Source organism: Diadema antillarum, unplaced genomic scaffold, assembly GCF_040938485.1.
Source record: "Diadema antillarum isolate AM-2024a unplaced genomic scaffold, OU_Dant_1.0 seq00000713_RagTag, whole genome shotgun sequence".
Taxonomy (NCBI): domain Eukaryota; kingdom Metazoa; phylum Echinodermata; class Echinoidea; order Diadematoida; family Diadematidae; genus Diadema; species Diadema antillarum.
Window position 1 is genome coordinate 545653 of NW_027271617.1, and position 24530 is coordinate 570182.

General features: G+C 37.2%; 1 protein-coding gene across 1 annotated transcript in view; it reads left to right on the forward strand.

Moving 5' to 3' along the window:
• The first annotated feature begins 2859 nt into the window (after positions 1 to 2859).
• LOC139737901 (uncharacterized) overlaps positions 2860 to 24530 on the forward strand; it is a 41358-nt gene continuing 19687 nt past the window's right edge. Inside the window, exons 1-14 of the mRNA XM_071648570.1 lie at positions 2860 to 3413; positions 10582 to 10766; positions 11533 to 11632; positions 12355 to 12489; positions 14249 to 14455; positions 15448 to 15537; positions 16618 to 16787; positions 17946 to 18043; positions 18642 to 18882; positions 19563 to 19694; positions 21491 to 21601; positions 22141 to 22298; positions 23355 to 23527; positions 24172 to 24389. Of these exons, the coding sequence (XP_071504671.1) occupies positions 2860 to 3413; positions 10582 to 10766; positions 11533 to 11632; positions 12355 to 12489; positions 14249 to 14455; positions 15448 to 15537; positions 16618 to 16787; positions 17946 to 18043; positions 18642 to 18882; positions 19563 to 19694; positions 21491 to 21601; positions 22141 to 22298; positions 23355 to 23527; positions 24172 to 24389 (2572 nt within the window). The remainder of the gene's footprint in view (positions 3414 to 10581; positions 10767 to 11532; positions 11633 to 12354; positions 12490 to 14248; positions 14456 to 15447; positions 15538 to 16617; positions 16788 to 17945; positions 18044 to 18641; positions 18883 to 19562; positions 19695 to 21490; positions 21602 to 22140; positions 22299 to 23354; positions 23528 to 24171; positions 24390 to 24530) is intronic.

Consider the following 24530-nt stretch of genomic DNA (forward strand, 5'->3'; position numbering starts at 1 on the left):
CACACACACACACACACACACACAGTGAGAAAAAAAACACACACAAACGAGCGTATATTATGTACCTGTACAAATGTGCGTCATCACCTATTATAGTAACGTATCTATGTTTTAATTGTATATCTGCTCACAAGTACATTCAAGGGCGTGAAGATCGGTCACGTTGACGATATGGCATTCCACAATGTGAATTTTCAGAGTCTGTAAGTATGATTTGCAGTTTTTTTCTGTATTTTTCTGTTTTTATTATTTGTTTGTTTGTTTGAATGTTTGTTTGGTTGGTTGCTTGAGTGCTTGGTTGCTTAGGTGCTGCACTGGTTTGAATAATGCTACGTATATGATGTAAATGTTGAAACATTTATTTTATGGAGAAAGAAAAAGAAATATGTTATAAGATATTTTCAGAAAGGATGACTAAATGCGGAGCCCTCCTCTTTTTGTTTGTAATCGTAGTTTTTGGTATGAAACTACAGTTTCACCTCAATTCGCAACAACTCAAGAACTGTGACATGACTGAAATACATGACTGAATGACTGAAAGATAATTCTGAAAGCATCAACATTTTGGACATCTGTAAAAGTGAGACGAACAAAATTAAGTTTAGAATATTGCATGTATGTAAAAAGGCGGCGTACATCTGAAGATAATCAAACACCAAAGTTATTATATCTGAAGGTGTTTCTCTGTGATATTTTCCATATTTCGCCTGCTTCTCATTATCACCTCTATCCACGTTATAAAATATATATACGTATATATATATATATATATATATATATATATATATTATGTGTGTATATATAATTATGCATTTACCTTTCCCCTTGCCCCATATTTGTGGCTGCAACCTACAAACTAAGGGAAAATTAGTTCAGGTAAAACACTCATCAATTTCAAGAAGCTCAGTCAAACGAAAATAATAATTTAATAGAGAATTATGCTGGTGCTGTTTTTATTCATGTGACATCTTAGGTGTGATAATTCTTGTCGTTAATCAATGTCAGCTTTACGTTGTATTTTGGCACATGTCTGGCACTGTGTCTGATGCCTAACTTCACTCGCTTTTCAGCTAGCAGTGAAAAAGTATACGACATTGTTGTTATGTAACATGTTACGTAATCCTATGTTTTCATTAGCACATTCTCTGACGCTGACGTTATGAGCATCGAAGACAGACTGTTCGGGGGCTCGTCTCTAGTTGGAGAATTGTAAGTTGAGCATTTTTTTTTTATAATGATTGCAAAATTTGAAAACGAAAATGGATTACACGATACAAGGCGTTTCAAAATGAAATTGGCACGCTGCAATGATGGTAACTACAGCTCTAGTATTTTGTAGATAGACACTTATAGCATGTATGTGTGCCAGTTCTAAGACAAAATTCAAGACATATGTACAGCTAATTCAATAGCATCTACATAGCATTGTGTTTTTTTATTTTTTTTTATTTTTTAGCAGCCATCCCAATAACAGCTTCTGTGTTGGGTACCTGTTACCATAATCACTAATAACACGCTATCTCTCCATTCTGCTTTGTATTGTGAAGATCGATAACTTCAACCAATATTGAGTGGCTATCGAGTCGGGTATTTGAACACCTTTCATCGGGTACCACTGTGTAAGTACAAGAGATTAAAGTTATAAGAAAAGATACTACGCGATATTCACAGGATTCGATTATCTACCTTTGCAATGAATTAATTAGTGCTGTCGTGCATTAATCTGGTAGGATAAGAAGAGCACTGGTAAATATTTCCAAAAAGTTCCATGGTTTATGGTAAGAATGTAAGTGAGAAAATAATTGTGTGTTTATCTACATGTATTTAAAAAATGATGACTGGGTGAGCTAACGTGTTGGTTAGTGTCTGTGTATTACTATTGGTATTCACATATGAACCTATATATCGGGCCTAGAAAAGTCAAAATGTCCTGATTCGTTAGTTAGTTTTTTGTTTGTTTGTTTGTTTGTGTGTTTGTTTTAATGCGTTTGTGGTTAGATGTTTATATCAATTTGTTAGGGTACACAATTTATCAAGTTTTCAGGCAAAGAAAGAAAATATGGAAATTACACAAGACTAGTGACTTCAGCATTAGATGACTAGTTTACTGTCGGTATTTTTCTTTTCATATCATTATACTCTTAAGGAAAATAACGGGTAACAAAATAACGCAGCAGCCTGCGATTGCAGCGACCTCAGTAACTTCGTTGGTGCTAGAAGACAACCAGATCCACTCATTTCGTCACGGCAACGTGTTCAGATCAATGACGGACGTCGAACTGATGTGAGCATATTCACTATTCCCTAAACTCGAGCTGAATTTTTTCACATTCCATTTTCTCTAGTTTTTTACCTCTCTCTCTCTCTCTCTCTCTCTCTCTCTCTTACAGGTCTATCTACTGGTCAATTACCCCCTGGATAACTATCCCTGACCCTTCCCGTCACCCCAACCTTAATCCTAACTAGTACTAACCCTAACCTTAATACTCTTACCTTATCACAAAATTATTCAGCCGGGGGGGGGGGGGGGGGAATTGTCATCCGGGAGTAATTGCCCTGATAGGCTCTTTTACATTCCTTCTTTCTTATTCACTTGGTATATCAATATATTTAGCACACACACCGTCATATTAATACAAATATGTTTCTGTGTGTTCGTGTCTTTTTGTGTGTTTGTTCATCATGAATAATCTGCAATTCATTAATTTTGTTGTGTGAAATACATCACTGTTAATAATCACTGACGTAATATGTATATATATGTATATATATATACCTCATTCAAATGCAAATTGTGCTGCCGACACAAGTGAAAGTGTGAATGCAAATGCGAGCACGGACAATGTCAAGACCGCCGACATGAAAGAGCTCATTTCCGAGCAAGTGATGAAAGCCCTTTGTTCAGAATCTGTCATCAAGGAAATAGTTGACGCCGTTTACACAGCTGTCTACGAGAAACTTGGGGATGAACTTCATGCTTCGTTTCAGCTAGAATTGAAGCAAAGGGACGAAAAGATCAGTGAACTTGCTTCATCATCGGAGAAACTCCAGAAGAAGATCAAATACTTGGAATCAGAGCTGGAGAAACAGGAACAGTATTCACGTCGTCAGTGTCTACGAGTATACGGCCTCCCAGAATCTCCAAAGGAGAATACGGATGATGCCATCCTCGCTCTTGCCAGCAAGATCGGTGTCGACCTGGATGTTCGGGACCTAGACAGAAGCCATAGGATCACCTCCAAGCCGCGCTCCGGCGATCGATCTACCAACCATCAGTCACCTGCAAAACCCAGACCACTCCTAGTCAAATTTGCGAGATACAACGCTCGTAACCAGATGTATGCTGCCAAGTCGCGATTGAAGGGGACAGGAATTGTCATCCGCGAAGACTTGACATCTGAAAGGCAGGAACTGTACTACAAAGCACTCTCTCACGTGAACACTACGCAAACATGGTCATCTGACGGAAGAATCTTTACAATAACAAAAAACGGAACCAAGAAACTGATCACTTCTCTCCGCGACATCGACACTTTGTGAATAATCAATAAAGCTTCATTATCTCTGTCTTCTAATGGCGTCTTTCTGTGAGTATCTAGGCACTGATTTTTCGGTCAATTCTGATGACGATGAGAATTCCTATTCTCAAAATTACACCCCTGATTGCAATTATTATGATTTCGAACAGTTTCGTGATTCAATATCTATTAATGCGTCGATGAACAAGCTTAGCTTGATTCATTATAATGCTAGAAGTTTGAATAAGAATTTTGATAAACTTTGTGAAGATTTACAGGTTCTTAAGTTCCCCTTTTCTGTTATAGGAGTAACTGAGACATGGATGAGCAATACATCAAATCATTTTTCTTTACAGGGTTATAATATGTTCCAAGCTAATCGTATTGAAGGCCGAGGCGGAGGAGTAGCATTATATGTGAGAGAAAATCTGTCTGTTCAAACTTTACAAGATGTAGAATTGTCTATTGATGGCGTAGAATCTCTTTTCATTGAAACCACGGATGCAGTTAAGAACAAGACAATAATTGGAATAGTATATCGTAAACCTTCTTCAAATGTCGGTGATTTCATAAAATCCTTTGATCTAGTTTTGAATACATTGAATGCAATGTCGAAAGTGTGCTTTATTATGGGAGATTTGAATCTTGATTTGATACAGTATGACCAAAACAGTGTCATTCAGAATTACGTTGATATGCTTTTTTCAATGGGGTATTCCCCCCTGATATGTAAACCGACCCGTGTATGTTCTAATTCAGCTACTCTTATAGACAATATTTTTACCAATTCTTCTGACCATCATTTCATTTCTGGTATTTTACTCTCTGATTTGAGCGACCATTATCCAGTTTTTTTCTGTTTCTTCTTTAGCTACGTTGAGTCCAAATAGTAAAAAGCATAGTGTATTATCACGGAAAATAACACCTTTGTCATTATCATCACTGATGGGCGATTTATCGAAAGCTGACTGGTCAGATATCCTTGAGCTGACCGACGCCAATCTTGCCTATGAGTTATTTTTGGACCGTTTTCTGTTTATATTGAATGAACATATGCCGCTTAGAAAAAGGGGTTCTGTTGATAAAAGGATTAAAAAGCCCTGGATCACACGTGCAATATTGAAATCAATCAAGAAGAAAAACAGATTATTTAAATTGTACAAACTGAACCCAAACAACAGTAATGAATCATTTTATAAGCAATATCGTAATAGATTGAACTCTGTTATTCGACATGCTAAAAGAAAATATTATTATGATGAGTTTCATAAGACTAAATTTGATTCAAAACGTATGTGGAAATTTATTAACCGGACTCTGGGAAAAACTGATAGTAATCTGCCTGAAATTTTAGTACAAGGAAATGATGTTATATGTGATCAAGTTTTAATAGCAAATATTTTTAATGAACATTTTGTGGATGTTGGTCCAAATTTGTCTCGTTCGATTGATACATCAGATACGTCTATGAGTTTTTCTGATTTTCTCTCTGGTAATTTTGAACGTTCTTTCTTTTTTAAACCGGTTTCTGAATCAGAAATATATGATATTGTTCACAAAATTGATGGTAACAAGAGTGCTGGCTTTGATAACATACCCGCTTCCATTGTAAAATCAGTTATCACATTTATCATTAAACCAATTGTACATATATGTAATTTATCTCTTGAAACCGGCGTATTTCCATCCAGTATGAAAACTGCCAAAGTTATCCCTGTGTTTAAGAAAGGGGACAAGAATGATTGTAATAACTACAGACCTATATCAGTACTACCGGTTTTTGCAAAAATATTGGAGAGAATAGCATTTGATAGGCTTTACACTTTTCTTAATCAGAATGATATTCTTTGTTCTAATCAATATGGTTTCCGTTCTCATTATTCTACTGAGTTTGCTTTAATTGATTTATATGATCGGGTATTGAATCTTATCAATAAAAATAAGCATGCAATTGCAATATTTATGGATTTATCGAAGGCCTTCGACACCCTTTCCCATTCAGTTTTATTATCCAAATTGCAATACTACGGGGTTCGTGGTATACCATACCAGTGGTTTCATAGTTATTTAACTGGGCGAAAACAATATACTTTATACAATATTTACTGTTCTAATAGCAACTCATTATTGTGCGGTGTTCCCCAGGGGTCCATATTAGGACCCCTTCTGTTTTTGATATATATTAATGATATTGTAAAATGTGCACCGTTTTTTCAGTTCTTATTATTTGCAGATGACACTACTTTAGTAGCATCCCATTCTGATTTTTCAGTTTTGATTGATTCCATAAATGAAAATTTGAATTTAGTTTATACTTGGCTTCTCTGTAATAAGTTATCATTGAATGTTCTCAAAACAAAATATGTCGTATTTCGTTATTCGCAAAATTTGAGTGAAAATTATGACAACATATCATTGTATATAAATGACACTGAAATTGAACACTGCTCGGTAGTAACATACTTGGGAGTGACATTAGATCAACATTTTGCCTGGGATTTTCATATTAATCATGTCAGTTCGAAGGTATCCAGGATCATTGGTATACTTCAACATATAAGGCATTTTGTCCCCCTTCGTATTTTGTTTATGATGTACAATGCATTTATTCTTCCATATATTATGTATTGCAACACTGTGTGGGCCACTGCATACCCGTCCAAACTCTGCAAACTGCACCGTCTTCAAAAACGGGCTCTACGTATCTGTTCAAATGCCGAATTTTATGCTCCATCTATGCCTTTATTTTATAGTTTGAACACTCTAAATATTTATGATATTAATAGATTAAGTATTTGTATGATTATGCATCGTTATTTTTCCAATACATTACCTGAGTATCTGATGGAAATGTTTTCTTTGAATCTGGATGTACACAATTATGATACTAGAAATAGACAACTTTTCCACAAATCTAGAGTAACTTCCCATTCCCTGTATAAATCGATTCGGTATACTGGACCAAATATGTGGAATTCTCTGCCTCCATCGCTACGCAATATTCAATTTCTGAACTCATTTAAAATTAAGTATAAGTTTCATCTTTTGTCGTTTTATGTTTAACGCAACAACTTATATTCACTCACATTCACACACTCGCTCACGCGCGAACACACATTGAGTTATTCTGTGCTGTACTGTAGCTATATATTTCTATGTCATACGACAAGTTATGGGTGTATCTACCTGTCAAGCCTCCTAGGCTTTTACTGATACATCCTATTTCATTTTTCTTTATTACAATGCACTCCGTTTGTTCTATTGTATTTGTTCGCTGATAGTATTTTTACCATTTTAACCTGTACATATTGTGTATATGTGACAGTGCACCTCAAAACGAACATAAAGTCGCAAGCACTGATTTTGCGTGAGGACTGAAAATAAGTGAAATGGGTCAACCTAGCCGAACTTGACTTTTTCATATTTTCTGAAAGAGCGGGTCTTCTTTTACATTATGCTAAAATTTGGTATTATAAAACGGGCAGGAAAGTGTGTTTTTTAGCAGTTTATCTCGAACATTTTTGTTAGAATAGTGCGATTATGTGTGTCTTTAGAATCCCCTTTTCATTTCTGAAAAACCTTGTCCACACTCTTCACTTTCAAGTCAAATAACTTTTGAAAGAATAGTGCTACTGCTTTGAAAGTTAGCATTGATTATGGACAGAATGTGTTAATGAGGCATGTTTAATTTCAGTTTAATCTAATAATCCCTTCATTGTTGTTACTCTGGTGGTTTACTTCCTGTTTTTTGTCCATTTCATCGCACAGCCAGCACGGTTTGGTAAAGATTAAGCGCTTGAATAGACACTGTACTTCAGAGCCTCTTTTCTCAGTTCACACTTTTCCTGAGTTTGTGCTTTCTTTCCAATATTTAGATAGGTTAGGAGAGTCCATTTGATTTGAGTTATACATCATTCTAAAGCTTAAAGTCTGCTCTTTCAGAACATAGTCTTTACTAAAAAGTCATGTCTGGCGACTTTTTGTTTGTTTTGAGGTGCAGGGTCACATATATGCATGATTGTTATTTTTCCAATCTTTTTATCCGAAGAATGAAATAAACGAATGAATGAATGAATGAATGAAGTGAAACTGACTAGAAACGAATAATTTATCAGTGAAAACTTTGAGCAAAGAAAATGGGTTTCCATCTGGATTCGAACCTAAGTCCTCCGTATTACTTCATCAATACGTATAATTATTTCTTTTCTAATTTTTCATTATGTCATTGAATGATTCATTTGTAATTTAGTTATTTCTTGTCAATCCATTATTTGAATGTGACAATGAATAATGTAACAAAAATATTACCCTTCTGTTGACAGAAATATGAAAAACAACGACATCACATTCATTCCAGCTGGTTTATTTCAAAATTTGCCGAAGCTTCGAGAAATGTAAGTTTACTTGCGAACTTTGAAGTCATATTACGTATCATCAGCATGGATTTCTTACACATGAAATAAAAGATTTTGTTAGATGTCAATATAGCAAGATAATTTACAATGGTGTAGAAACCGTTCTAAACAATGTTTTACACTGATATTGGTTTGTTTGATTTCACTTCTGATTTTTCCCAATACTTTGTATTGATTTGAATTTGCCATCAAAATGAGCATGATTCAACATATCAGATCAATATAACAGGAACGAGCAAGACTTCAGTGTGATTTGATAAATGGTTTTATATCACACACGTGAAATTCCAAGTCTTTCGTTCGTCGTCGGTGGAGGTCCTGTACGTACTAGTGAAATTGTGAATTCAAGGAGTTCTATTGCTCAAGCACATGAACGCTATTTCCATATCTTTTATTTCACTTAAATCTCATTTCCTTTTATTTACCCCTATCTTTCAGAACAAGGTCGCCATGAAATTGAGAAAGATATATATAGTCTTTTTTTATAATGTTAAACTCAGCACATAAAACGTAACATTTTGATGGGATAAAAAGTTCGTTAACGTAAATACTTTACTAATTCATTGGATTTTTAGCGCATTTGATTTCAAATAAATTGATGAAAAAATATGTCATGTCGGGTTTTATTTTTAATCTGAAATTCATCAAAATGTTGATATTATCCATGACTTCTTACCTTTCAATTTTATGAGCTCTTCTTTCTGTGTTTAAAGCTATCTGGATTATAACCCTATCACATTCATTGGGAGTGCTTCTTTTGACAACATTCCATCTTTAACAACTGTGTAAGTATCTTTATAATTCAGGTACAGTTTCAGAATGCCTCTCTATTACTTTAACTTTACAGAAAAGGGTACTCTCCTAATACTTCTTGCAAATTAAATGTTCCTCTTTACCTCTACTATGAGGCCGCCTAAAATTGACTTTTGTCTACGAGCGATATGCATTTCAATGTTTTCGTACAACTTTAAAAGCAGTTATATATAGGAACAATATTTCATTCTAATTTATTTGAGTTGTTTGATTTATTTTTTGTATGGAGTTTGAACAGTGATGTCTAAAAAGTAGATATATAATAGTATTTGTTTTGCACCAACAAAGAGTAAAATAAATATACTTAAAATAGTGTATCTTTAACTCTTAATGTGCCAGGCCCAAAACCCCTAACGTGCCAGAGGTTTTTACCTAACGCCAGAACGTTTCGAAACTGGACTGACAATGAAATTTAAAACCGCCATATTTCTGAAACTATTGACTGTTTTGAATTGAGTTCTACACAACATATATCAAGAAATGTTTGCTCTTTCGTGTCATGCAGTCAGTTTGCCACAATATCTATCTGAATCTGAAATATTGCAAAAATATTTGATACATCAAAAAAAATTATTAGAAATTTGTGTGTAGTATGGAAAAAAAGAGTCAGTCTTGTTTTTTCTTCAATGGAACGCTCCCTTGACTCTGTGAGAAAGTTTTAGAGCAACATTTCCTCTTTCAAATGATAACAAAATTGCCTTCTAGAATTGTATGATTCCAAAGATACTAGCAGTTTATTTTGTCTTAGCAATTTCTCTTTCTGCCTCAGTAATTCATTCCCAAATCTGAGTCCTTTAGTCCCAGATCCTGTATTTGAAACTAAAGTAATTGTCCCGGGCCCTGGAATAGTGTCTTTTGTCCACCTGAGAAGGAAGAACCTGCTAATCCTCCTTTTGTCTACGCGGACTGCGGGCGGGCGAGCTCTATTGAAATCGGCAGGCCTTTGTCCACGCGCAATTCCTATGCTAGCGTGGGGACGATTAGTGACGTTCACCAAAACAAAAGGATGAAAGACTTGACCGACGAACGAAAGCTGACCCTCTTTGAGGGACAAAATCAAAGCAGCTTCCCGCAGGACAGCGTCCAAGCGGAACAATGCGAGTGGAACCGCATAGACAATACACGCAGAGTCAGTAGCATACACACGCGTGGTTTACCTATGAGACATTTGATCCATACACATCTCGCAGAGGGTGCGCCCACTGCGGATTTTCCCGATGTGAAAAAAATACATCTAGCTGAAAAATCGTGTATTTACTCAAAATTTTCCTATGTAAGCATGCTCATATTTTTAGTGGAAACGATGGCTATGCTAATCAGCTACCAGTACATATCATTGGCAGTTGCTTGGTGTAACACATTACGGTACCACAAGAACTTAAATGATCAATGCTTTTCACGCTGTTTTTAGTCGCCGATCGGCGACCATGGCACGTCAGGACTAAGGTCGCCGTTTGGCGACCATGGCACGTTAAGAGTTAACATAATAACAAAATTACATTCTCTTTCTGTTTTAAATAATACTCTACTTAAAATGCCCTCTACCCTCCTGATTAAGCTTAGACTAAAATTTAATGTCAAATTCCACATGAAACTGATCAAACTCCACCATTACAAAATTTTCCACAGATTGAAAGGGATCATAACTTCAAAACATACATAGTTTTTAAAGGAGAACTGTATTGTCAGAATTGATGCTTTACGTACACCTTCCGCACTCTGTCACACAAGCAGATAATTGACAAATATCATGAATATTGGCATCTCTGCTAAGATATATTGAAACAAAATGAAGTATCTAATCGTAATATATCACGTATTTATTTTGCCTTTAGCCAACTGACCGGGGTACCACTGGACTGCACCTGCTCTGTGTATAGCGCCCTCGTACCCGTTGCGAGCTTCATAAAAGATGGCATCTGCAGCTCCCCAGACTACGCTCAAAATGTCAACTTCATATCAGCCTCGTCAAGCATCCCGAATCACTTCACTAATGTTAATGAATCTAAATTTCTTTGCAGTAAGTGTCGAGCTGTGATTAGTATATGACGTTTCAATGACGTGAAAAGACCACTTAAAAATACTCTTTATATAGGAAATTGAGGAAATGAGAAAAAATGGATACAAGCTCCATGAACACACATCTTTTCAAAGAATCAAAGTCAGTGGATTCTTTTTAACTTGTTCAGCGTATCATCGGCCAGATGTGGCTTCATAAATCGTACACACACAAAAAAAAAATAAAGATGCCCATACGCTAAATTGAACCACCCCCCTCCCTTTAATCTATAATGGCTTGCAGGATTCTGTTCAAAGTGTTACCGACTGTTTCGCCAGCTATTGGGCAATTTCTGAGCTCACATTGGTGGACAAGATATTCCTTGAATTTTGTAACTATCATGCATGTTGCGAAATGACATTTCATGGGTGCTGTTCGTTATTTCGAAGGTTCGCTATTCCGAAGGTTCGTTATTCCGAAGGTTCTTTAATCCGAAACACGCAAATTCCCTATAGGGCCTACCTAGAGGTTCGTTAATCCGAAAATGAAAAAGGGTTCATTAATCCGAACATTTGTGGCGTTATTCCACAGGTTCGTTATTCCGGAGATTCGTTAATCCGATAATGAAATTCGGAATAACGAACCTTCGGAATAACGAATCTTCGGACTAAAGAGCCTTCGGAATAACGAACCTTCGGAATAACGAGCTGTAACCTGAGCATAATGCTTACCTTTTTGATACATTCTCTGAAACGATGCATGTTCCTGTTCCATTCTATTTTCATAGCTCCGGAGGTTATTCACGTCTCCACTCCCGCAGACCGTCAAGTCGCAGTCACCTGGAATATTCCCAGTGAGGCTTACACCGGGGCTGTCAACCCGCCAAGGTACCGGTACCAATTAATGTTTGAAGTACAACTTTTCGATAGAAACAATAGATTTGTAAGTTGTAACCGCCTCAATCCTCTAACCGTACCCCAGCAGCAATACTGTCGTGGGCCACCGAACGATTGGAAGATCCAAGTTTTTGTGGGGGTTTTTTTTTATCCTTTCTTGCTGATTCATCGAATAGATAATTGCTAGCAAATTTGATTTTCAAAGTTTGTTGTGGTTTTTCCAGCGATTCTTTTGTCGTGATGTTTAAACTTTTCGTGTGTTGTGAATGCAGTGTGCTCTATTTAGCCTTTCAGTGCTACCATCGACATAATGGTATATGACTTTTGTTACCGATATTCTAGATATGGGTAATCAGGCATAGGAAGCACTGTATCAACTGCATCGCGAAGTTTAAGTGTCCAAAGGAAAAGTTTTGAATGAAATTGAAGCTAGAAGGCGTCAAGCCTAGGCGATGGTGTTTCACTCGTGCTGTGCCAAACAATGATATATATATAATATATATAAGGTCAGTTCGGAAACACTTTTATTGTTCTATATCAATGGCATTAATTTTCAATAAGTTATGAGGCGAAGATAAAAAAGTGAATACTACCTGTTGACTTCTTTCAAATTCCTACCTATTTTCTCCCCAAACTGAGAATGTATTGCTTATCATCAGACTTTATACAATTTCAAACATCAGGCGTTTTGTTGTCGTTTTTTCCTCATACAGTGAATTTCATGTGTTGTGTACGAGTGACAGTGCGACAGACCTCGAAGCCACAATCTCAAACTCTACCACCTACGTGTTCAACGAAACTGATGGTGTCGAAGATGACACGGTATACCATTGCAGCGTGGCAACGAAGTCAGGAGGGCGAGATAGTGGGAGGGGCCTAGTTGTTCCCGTGACCACTCCTCATATCCGTAAGATTTGAAATATTGCACAGTTGTTTTATCAGATGATAATTCAACTCTAGTCTCACCAAGTTGTTTTTTAACACACTCTTAATTGAAAATTAATATTATGGCAATATGACTAATATCTTGACCCATTTTGCAAGCGTTGGACTCCTTCTTCGCAAGTAATAACATAGGAGGGACTCAAGAATACACTTAATGGACGTAGTGAATCAGCAACTGAATTATCTAAGAAAGATTTCCTTTGATTACATGTCATGCCAGCTTGCACTGACGCACGAATCCTATAAAGGGAATGATAGTTACAGCTACACAACCGACAACGCATAAAATCGATTGGTAAATTGCCAAAATGACAAGATGAAAACAAGCGAAGCAGGCGAATAGTAGATTGCTTTGTTGTTTACTTCGACATCCTTGCACGTGAAAGTAGGAGCAATAGCACGATATTCTTTATATTAGGTAAATCATTTTAGAACTTCAGATAATAGCTTACGTTATAACTACGTGCGGTCTGGCATTCCAGGAAATCATAAGATATTCCTTTCCTCAGAGCTTTGGTTGCCTTTTCTGCTGCGCTATTGCTGCCCCGTTGAATAGTTTGTGGAGTGTCAATGCATTCTTTTACGAGTTAATGTTACCAAACATGACTAGACAAAACAAGACAAAAGAAAATACAAGTCTGTCGCTCACATTCAATTATAATTTTTCTGTTTGCTGTAACCATGGTAACTGACCTCTGTTTTTATGTACCCTCCATGTTTTTCTCCCCCCCCCCCATCCCTCCCCGCTTCCAACCAACCTCGACCCTATTCTAATTTTGCCTGTGCTTGCTGTCCATTTATACGACAATTTTAATAGAAACGGACGATGAAGTACCATGGACCATCCTTTCAACGCTGAACATGGATGACTTCGGTAAGAGCTTTCTTTATTTTAGTAAATAAATCCTGTGTGATAACAAATAACCCTGTCAAAGATCAGGGATACAAATACGCGTGGAATATTCTAAGAAACGGAAGGGGAGATAGCCGACGTCTACTATCCGAATGAATATCGAACCTCTTATTTTTGGCCCATCCATCATCTTTGCAATCAGAGCTTTACAGCGACGGCATATCCTTCGACCTCATATGATTGACCATTCGTCTTCTTTTTTGAACGACAGATTTATCAAAACGGAAAATTTTTCAAAGCTCTTGCATGGAGCCGCAAAAAAAAAAAATAAAATGAGAGTATCGCAACAAATACTTTGAACGTGACATTCGAATGCGACCAAGTGCCTATGCTATCATATTGTGTTACAGCAAACAAGTGTTAAACAGGCGACACATCTTTGCTCCTTTACAAACTTCAAAATCATTGAAATGTGATATTCTCAGTATCTCTCAATGATCATACGTTTTATATTCATAAAGGCAAAACCATATGCCGTATATACAGTTGAGACTACAATCCCTTCTTTAAGGGACTCCAGTTAAAAAAAAAAGAATAACAGCGCTCTCTTCGTTAATTTACACAGGTATTCATGGACAAGACGCTTTATTCTCCATGACCCATTATGATTTCAGGTAAGTGGAGGTGTACTTTTGCATTTCTGTAACACATTGTCACCCCTTTTTAGTATCAAATGCTGATGACGTACTCCTAACATTTAAACAACAATCCTTATACCTGTCAGTCCGACTTTAATCCCATTATTACAGCGTTGCCACCAACGATTTTACTTCACTGAGCATCTCAGACGCGGCGTGTCCCAGATACGTCATCGATGCATTTGAAGGGGCGTGGCCTCGAATTACAGACAATCCGGATGAGGAGACATTTACGTCATGGTTCAGATCTCACGTGACCAACAGGATACTCAGATCTACGCTCGTTGTACCCTGGATAGCCACTGACTCCCTACACAGGTAAAAATAAATACACGCACTCAGTCTCATGGATAAAAGAACATGCTGCTCTAAATCATCCATTTTTAACCTCAGTTTTGAAGAGTCACATATCTTTTCAGATAAGTGATGCTACTTTGAAGGTGCGTTTCATGTTCTCTCATGAATTCATTTACACAATCTAGACGTCATAATGAACCATGGCAGGGAAGACTTTATCGATAGACGCAATGACAAATATAATAACATCCGCTCTGTCTAGATCTGATCGAAAACTCCACAATGTTTCTACCATAGTCAATGAATTAACGCCAGTATGTATTTTTAGGATTTATTTTTTCTGAAATTGCCTTTTGCAGAATAGTTCGAATAACGCATTGCAAAGCTCCAATCAGATTTGAACGTAATTCTAAAGTCAAGCCTTTTTGACATATTTATGTACAGGCGTAAAGGTGCCCTGAAGTGTGGTTTTATAAGAAATGCCCTTAAAAATGATGTGGATGCGTAGAAAAAAGCAACCAACTATGATATCAGTATAATAGTTTAAAGGGACTGTACAGTACTGGTTGAGGTGAGGATTCAACTTGTAACGTTTTGCGAGATATTCAGAACTACTCTCATGAAATGTTAAAAAGTTCAGAATTATATAAGGGGAATCAAAAGTTTCTTTGATGAAAATCAGTTTTGAAATGGCTGAGATATCTAGATAAGAGGTAAAACAAAGATATCCTAATAAAAGTCATAGCATGTTAATTTTATTTTGCTCACTTTTTTGGATATCTCAACCATTTCAGGGCAAATTTTCATCAAATAAACGTTAAATCCTTGAAATTGCCTGCTCTCTCTCTCTCTCTCTCTCTTTTTATAAGAGGACTCGTATCTCATTACCTCACAACAACAACAAAAAAATGTTATAAACCTAAATCCCCATCTCAAGCAGTGCTGTACGGTCCCTTTAAGGTGCTTCACTTCTCCCATGCTATTGCCACTTTTGTTCTTGCTCCTCACAAAAGACTGTGGAAATCGAATTATTTTCCAATCGGCGGAAAAGGCTTTGGAGATGAAGGACAGCTTGACTGCGAGCTAGTCAGCAGAAATATGAGGTGAGTTCGCCTATGTACTCGATCTACATCGTATAATCTATTTTGTTTCGTTATATACGCCGAGAATTGCATGCTTAGCACTTTGCTTCTATGCAGCATAGAATGTGAGTTTTGTACGTATGTGTGTGTGCGTGTATGTATTACTCTACATACGTGTGTATACATGTGTGTGTGTGTTGACTGTGTTACAGCTGCTATCCCTGGAAGATATGAACGTAGGCTAGATGATTGCTGGGTTCATTCACCTGCCCAAAGATTGCATCGGTTAATTCTGAACTAGCAACAACTTAGGGACATTTTAGACGGGTAGGAATACGGTGCTCTTCTGTTGCCGACTGTGCGAGCTAGCGATGGGGCTTCTTCATATACATGGCGGGTCCCCGCAGTTCTCTTACGAACAGCCTTCTCAGCCTGTTGAAAATAGCATGAAAATAGCATAATGCCTGGGTATGACATAGAATTGAATATAAAGGCTTTGTTGTATGTTGTGTATGTGTATGCCATGTGTGCATGTGCATATTCATACATGTATGCAAAATGTATATTCACTGTGTGGATCCGCAGCTGTCTTAAGAAGATGTTAACGTATAGCCTAGACCATTCACCAGTCAAAAGATCGCATCGTTTCACTCCAGCCAAAGTCAACGGCCAGTCACATTCTCCAATGATATCAAATTAATAGACGTCAAGGTTGTTTTTTTTTTGTTTACAATCTAATAAATTCGACCCTCGCTACGTTTATCGCGTGATTGCATTCTGACTATTAAAAACCATCGCCAAGTATACATGTAGACTATTGTGAAGAGTTTTCTCGCAAGACGAGCTAACTCCATTCTTGTTAAATTGAGATATTTTGTGATTAATGCTGCTAGAAAATCTAAAAGAATAATAAGAAAATGCAGAATATTTTGATGATAACTTCTCGAATATTCCTTGTTATTTCCCAAGTGAGGAATTACTGGAAGGTTTAATTTTGCTCTGTCTGATGATGGACTTATTCTGAAATGTTTGAAAATGGCGCTTAGATCATTTTGCAATAAAACCCTTCATATTCATATCATGACTTCTATTATCATTCAGATTCACCACGGCTCTGCGTACCAGTTTCCACTACACTGGGGCGGAGTTGATTAGGGTTGGTGGGGGTGACGAACTGTGGCTCTTCATAGACCGCCGACTCGTTCTTCAGATCATAAACGACGACGTCGACGTCGTGAAGTGCGCAAAGATATCCCTCGTCGATGCTCACGGTAAATTCATAATGACTGGTGTTCTCGTCATAGGTATCGCCATGAATAAAATGAAGTTGTTTATTTTTCTTGATTATCACTATATTTCAATATTTTGAATGGGGATATGTTTTGTCCCTAGTACACAGCACACAAACAATACATTAAAACTATATGTGTTTTCTTTTTCACTTCCCTTTCAAATGCGAGCGTAACCTTTTTTTTTTTCTGTGATATTATGAAAAACCCGTTTTGATTAGATATGTTTCCCTCGGGTTGTACACATGGCATTCATATCCGTGATATACAAATAAATCTATCGTCGGTTTATGGGGACCGTTACTTTGTGGAATTAAGTTTTTCACCTCATATTCATATTCGTTTCCAAACAATATATATATTTTATCAAAACTTTGAATGTGGGGAACATCGTAATTTGCAATCACTTTGAAGTCCTGGGGATTTTAATTAATACTAGACTGACTCATATTTAGGGCGACTCTATCATACCTTAGATGGTCTTGACGCTCTTATTCATTCATGCACTACATAAAGTACAAACACTTCTGGGCCCTGTTGCATAAAACCCTTACCGCTGGACTTATCGCTCCTTTCTAGCGGTAAGTCTTCAAATTAGCGGTAAATTTTATAATCCTTGATGCTGACTGGCTGTGATGCCTAATTTTGACAGTAGTTACCATTGAAATTCAACGGTAAGTTTTATGCCACGGGCCCCTGGTTTATTACCGTTTGACTATCTACATATAAGAAGAAAATTGAAATGCAGTTCAGCCATTAGATATGCTGTTCCTGTTTTTCTATTATTTGCTTGTTTTGAAATAATTATTCTATGCATTTGTTTTTTTAACATATATCGCAGTTAAATGGACTAAATTTAGACAACGTTTAAGAATTTGGGCCTATGTGGTTAAAGTGAATTACGATGACATGCAAAACTATGGTAACTATGCAAACGGACTGCCTGTGGAAATCCGGCTCCAGAAAGCAAGGGGGGGGGGAATATTTGCCTATTTTTGTATCAAATCGTAAGTCCTACCAAAATCATTACTTTTTTCAAAAACAGACGGACAGTTATGTCATTGTATATTGTTTGGAGTGGAAATTTAATATCTGGTGTTTACAATTTTGGGTTAAATCGCTACATCTGGTCGATTTTAGGTAGAGGCGCCATCGACGTCAGACGAGGAACAGTCGCAAATGAAAGATGCGTGCTCAACGCACATGAACCCAACGAAACCGTAGAGGCAGCGTTTAAGGTTTGAAATTTGATTTGAACTCTTTCTCAGGTGTCTTTGTTTTCTCTTGTTTTTATGTCTCTCTCTTTCTTTACTTTCTTTATTAAACATGATGTGTGTTAGTACATATTCTAAGACACTAAAAACAATCAATAAAAGTGCATATTTGTCTTTGGAAAATTATGTGCATAACATTAAGAATAGAACGTCGCCAAATTAGCAGCGATCTGTTCTTTCATCATTTTCATAATTGAGCATAATGAGAAATAATTGCATGAAATGATTGATCTTTAAAATATGTTTATGTATATTGGCATATCTATACACTCACATAGTTACATTCTTGCACTTCTTTAAACGATATTCTGAAGGGCTGTTTTAAAGATAAGTTTTGGTTGGTCGTCTTACTCGGAGTTCAACGTATTTTTAATGATGAAGTATTAACAATAGAAGTTGCTGGCTATATACACTCATTGTGCACCAATACCCACCCATCCCCCCCCCCCCCTATTAACCTCTAATTGTCTTTGACTTGTGTATTTAAACCAAGCGTCCAGCATGTTTGTACCTATTGATTGTCAATGGTTGTAAATATGATGACTCAACTGACAATACCTAGGTCGGGGATGCATATCGCTTCGAACTGTTCATGACTGAGCGATCCTACTGCTCATCCGAGTTCTTTTTCGAGTTCAAGTACGTCGACTTTCCGACCATTGACGAGCCCGACATCGACTATACATTCCACGTGAACGAGTGGGCCGACATCGGAATGACTGTGGGTACCATCACTATCACGGAGTTCTTCGACGACAACCAGACATACCTCGGGGAAGTGTTCAGATTAAGCGACAGTGATAGTGAGTGAAAACTTATCATGGTCTGGCTTTTTATTCTGCCAGGGAAAAAGGAACTTTAGTTCTGTCTGTTACTCAGACCTATACTTTATATCCAGTGGAAATATGTGTCATTGAACCTGAAAATAGTCACGATGTTCTTGCTTGCTTGTTATTCTTGCTGGTTTTGTTTTGCCTGTGTGTGTGTATGTGTGTGTATGTGTGTGTGTGTGTGTGTGTGTTTGTGTGCTGTACTGTGATGGCAATAAAATGTGGAGAAAACATTGATATGATGTATGAAGTATAACCTGTAGTATAAGTTAATCTACCACGAGTCAAATAATTGGTGAACTATCCAGAGAAAATAAATAAACTTGCGTTAAATGTATAATAGTCAAATTCACTCAAGGCAAAGGATTTGGGGACTTTTTGGTCAATTTGGGATGAGACCTAATGCAAGGTTGACTGTGTAGTAAATATTACTCCTTCGTTTGGAGAGCAAGGACGAGGAAACAGTCAACGACTTAAATCTAGAAAGACGATCAGGGAGAAAAAGAAACAGAGCAGAAAGATCAATGAGGAGAAAAAATGAAGAACATAAGGGTAAAGAAGATGGAACATAAACATTGCGAAGAATAGAGATACAAGAGAAAAAAATACATCGTGATGAGGCACTGTAATTGGTTCAACATATTGTTCTTCAGCTGAGAGGCCAGAGTTGGCGGTAAGACCTAGCAATGAATCATGGCCAGAATTCAACCCACTGAGCCTTCCATTTCTCGATGACACGTGGATGGACAGCGTTGGTGATCAGCTGTTCCTGCCCTGTGTACCACGTGAGTGAATCAAGCTGATCTTTCCTCATGACGGATGTCCATTTATTGCATTACATCGTAATTACTATTTCCTCAGAGATCTGATTGCTGAACATAAGCAGGTACTGTAGTACATTGCGCCTCCGGTATACTCTGATTAATGTGTTATCCAAATAAGTCCTGGAACATTTACTGCATGAAATAATTTTCTAGTTTGAACTATTGTTAAATTGGAATAATTATGTAATCGTGCCACTGTGTAAAGTTACTAGATTTTACTGGAGACAGATTAGATGGTTTTTGTTCAAATTTATGAATCTGTGAAAAAAAAAATCCAACTCTAAAAGAGTAACAGAATCACTTGTCTTCTGAAAATTAGTTGACATTTCAACTGCCACTTTGAGAGTTTCCAACAATTTTCTGCAGGTATGAACATTTAGAGGATTATACAGAATAAAAGAGAACATTTATTGTACCAATGGAAACCAAGCTTATGAACTACTATAGGTTTTCCCGGCCAATTTCGCACTTTTGTCAGTCCATTTGATAAAAGGTTCATTCAATTTAGCGAAAATCTTCGTCACTGCCCATTCTGTCATTCAAAATTGCAAGTTGGTCGTTCAATTTAGCATTTCGATCAATGAAATTTGCACATGTGCCATTCGAATTCGTAAAACGAGCATTCAAATTGGCACGTGCTCTTCAGTCATTCAAATTCGCCAACACTGGCCGAAAGGGGTATTTCAGTCATTCAATTTCGCGTATGGGCAGTCAAATTCCTAACATGTTCATTCAAATTAACGTCATGTTATTTCTCTTTTGAAAAGGTGATAACATTTAAACGCGTATTTCTATGTGACTTTTTGTTTCATCCACGCACTGTTAAGCAGTAAAAGTATCATATTTTTTACCATACATAACTCGGGTTTGTTGTCCTGTAACGCCCCTTTTCTTTCATACATGTCATTTAGGCTTACATGTACCAATACTAACTTCATCTTCTTACAGTCATGACAGCACAAATTAGATACAGACGTATTTCTCAAGAAGACAGAAAAAGAATTATAGAAACATTTGATGATCATAACCTTGACTTCCTAGAACTGGCCGACACACTCGGAATAAAGCACTCAACGGCCAGATAAGTTGTGGCCACATGATGCACTAAATCTTCGGACTGGAAGAATCACTAAGCACATTGAAGAAAAACAAAAACCTGTTGCCAAAATCTTTCAAATAAGTACGAAAATATGAAATGTAATGACACGCTTGCAAAACAGTAACTGTGTTGACAAAAAAAAAAATAAAGAAAGAACCAAAGCATAAACATGCGTGCTAAATTGACTGCAAAAGATGTTAAATTGGATGCCCAAAAATGAATTTGAATGAACGAGTGCGGCATGTCCGTGATCACGTGACTATATCATTCTAAATTGAATGAACGAATAACGAAATGGTGCTAGTTTTACGAATTTCAATTGAAAAAGTGTTAATTAGAATGACGCTAAAGGTAATTTGAATGCTCCAAAATGAATTTGAATGAAGAGATCATAAAATTGAACTACCGAACATGTCATCTACGCTAAATTTTGCTAAATTGAATGCAGCAATTAGGAATTGGACTGACACAAGTGCGAAATTGGCCGGGAAAACCTATAATATGACCAGTTCAGATCATCAATCATCTATATTTTACAAAGATACAACATCAATCCACAGCATCAGTGAGATGTGGTCATCATGATATGTGCACGTGTACAATCACTGTTCACGTGGACTTTAGAAGTTCTATGGCTGCTGATATTGTGTTCGTGCAGAATACATCTGTGAAGACGCCGTGTGTCAAAATGGCGGAACGTGTTACAGCAACGGACCGTCGTATTTCTGCTTATGTGTTGGTACATGGACTGGCCAAAACTGTTCTGAAGGTAAGGACTCGTGCAGTTGCACAAAATATGAATCTGCTACTACTGTGCATACATAAGTTGAAACTTCGTATCTCCCATGCGTCGCATAAGGAGCTTTATACCCCCCCCCCCCCATGCACACAAAAAAAGGATAGCAAATCAAAACAAAAACAAAGCAAAAATGCTGAGTATGCTTACTGCATGAAGGAATAAAAAGCAAGTTTGACTGGGGGTATCACAAAAACAGCAATACATCAATTTGTATTCCAGTAAAACGTATGCCTATTAAAATCTGATTACATGAACTCCCAGATAAAGCAACTGGCAAAAGATTGCAGCGTTAAAGTTCTGACCCCCAGTACTTTCAGAAAGTGGCACAAATGAAGACAAATATTGTTCAGGAGTCGACCTTTGACTTCTTGTTGCGTGTATTTGTCCGCAAGAAACACAGCCGAAGTAATTTACCAACAGACGGACATTCTATCAGATTTATGTAGTTATCAACAAACCTCGTTCTTAATTTGATGTTTCGGTATATTCCATTTGTATTCTTTGCGCAGATTCCCGTGATCTGAACGAGGTAACAAGCATTGCGAATCGTACAGCCGTGCTCGTTACCAACGCACATTTTGATCGTGAAAACTTGTCGGTCTTTATGGTGAAAGTGCGGATCATGATGTCATCCAACCAATCAAACTACGTTGACTTGTTCGTCGAGGTAATGGAGGCTGAAATATCATACCAACAGAGAGTGGATTCCCGTTATAACGAAGTCCTCGAGACCGGCAGTTTTCTTTTGTTATATCGAAATTTCGTCGTAACCAAACAGATAAACAATAAAAATACACAGAGTGGATAATGCTGCGGCCTGATTCCTAACTTCGTTTTAACTGTAATTTCGTTATAACCGTGTTCGTTATAACGGGAGTACACTGTATCAGTTCGTTCGTCACAGAATGTTATTTTCTAGTGAAGGGAGGGGACTAATGTGTGCGAAAAACTTACTTTATATAACTTGGTTTTCTGGAACAGGAATTCGTGTCAGCTGCATTGCAGGTCTGTGATGAAAGAAGGGAAAAGGATGCTGACTACTAAAAATAACAAAGAGCAAATTACTCAACGTACATAAATTAAAAAAAAAGTTAGGTACCCACAATGAGAACTATGGCTTCAATTAACTAATATATATGTGTTTTATTACCTGCTCACAGGTTGTTGGGGTTTTTCCGGCACTCTTGTAACTGTTATCGATGTTGATAACTTGACAATAATTATATTTTGATGATAATAGTTAGGACTGTAATTGTGGCAATGCATTTTCAGTAAATGAACGCTAAGGCCCGAATTCACGAAGGTAGTATTACCGAAACCATGGATCAAACCATGGACAATTTATATGGAGCGCCAAGTGTCGCATGGCCTATTTCGTTACGAAATCGGTCATTTCGTCAACGAAATGGTCGTTTCGTTAACGAAATTATCATTTCGTGGACAAAATGACTGATTTCGTAACGAAATATAGGCCATGCGACACTTGGCGCTCCATACATATTGTCCATGGTTTGCTTCGTTAATTCTGGCCTATTGCTTGAAATAACAACAACAGGAACAAACATTGAATGGACTATTACAATCAGTAATACAGTTAGTCGCTAAAATCTAATATGCAGAATTGGTTAGATCTACTGAATAGAAAAGTTCATTGCATAAACTTTGTCAACGTTCTCTTGTGTTGTTGTTTGATTTGATTCTTTTAATTTTCCCAACTTGAAAGATGCACGTGGATGACGCTAATGACAACTGCCCCGAATTCAGCGTTGAGGGCGCCACGTCATTCTACCCAATTCCGCCTTTCCAAAGTTACATCGGCAACGTCAGTGCCACGGACTATCTCGACATCGGAGTCAACTCTGAACTGACGTATTACGCCGAACCTGGTGTTGCTACGTAAGACTAGACTTGCCTTCTAAGAAAGTTCAATTTCCACAAAATATTACATTAATCTATTGGAAAGGGCTTGTTACTAAAAGGGCTTTTAGTCTATGCTTGTTTGTTTGTTCTGTTCTGTTTTGTTTTGTTTTTTCGTGTGTTTTGTTTGTTCGTTCTTTTACTAAAGGACCTTATGCGATACCGGTGAACGACTCAATATAGAGGTAAAAATCTGATTTAGTTAGTGCTTTCAAAAAACATTCCCATCAAAACATTATCATTTAACAGAAGCACAACAGACGAATAAATCTGGGCTACATAAACACCATGTTTTTCATTCTTATTGATTTTATTTGCTTCAATCAATCAAGTTAGCAATAACAACAAAATAAGTTACAGTTAGAGGCAGCTGCTATCTCATTTTCATGTGGGTGCATGCGCATGTGCATGCATGTGTGCATCGTTTTTATCTTTCATGGGCCCGTTTCATAAAACTTGTCATCAGTGACAACTGTCACATTTCTATGACAAATTTGCTCTCAGCCAATCAGACGCAAGGATTTCAGTAGCTTGTCACATCTATGACAACTTGTCACTGATGATAAGTTTTATGAAACGGGCCCCATGTCTCTCATATGTGTTGTTCTCAACGACTATTTCAGAAGAATAGCGGACTCCCACAGGATGCTCGTTGTCGCTATTCGCATTGCGGCCATTGATGCAGGTGCGCCGCCTCGCGGTACAGTCCGTATAGTCAACATGACGCTCAGCGAAACCTGCGTCTATGACGCGGAAGGCGAACGCACACCAATGCGCATAACAATGGACGAAAACGGATCTTACGGTATCGAAGTCCCACAGTACTACCTGTACAGTTACGGTATGTATCGCGATGTGAGTCTACGACGGCTATGTTGTAACATTTGCAATTTTCCACACATTGACTCAAATTTCTTTGTTCAACATAATCATTTATACACCCTCGCCATCACATCAGTTAGAGCTATAATTCATTTTACTA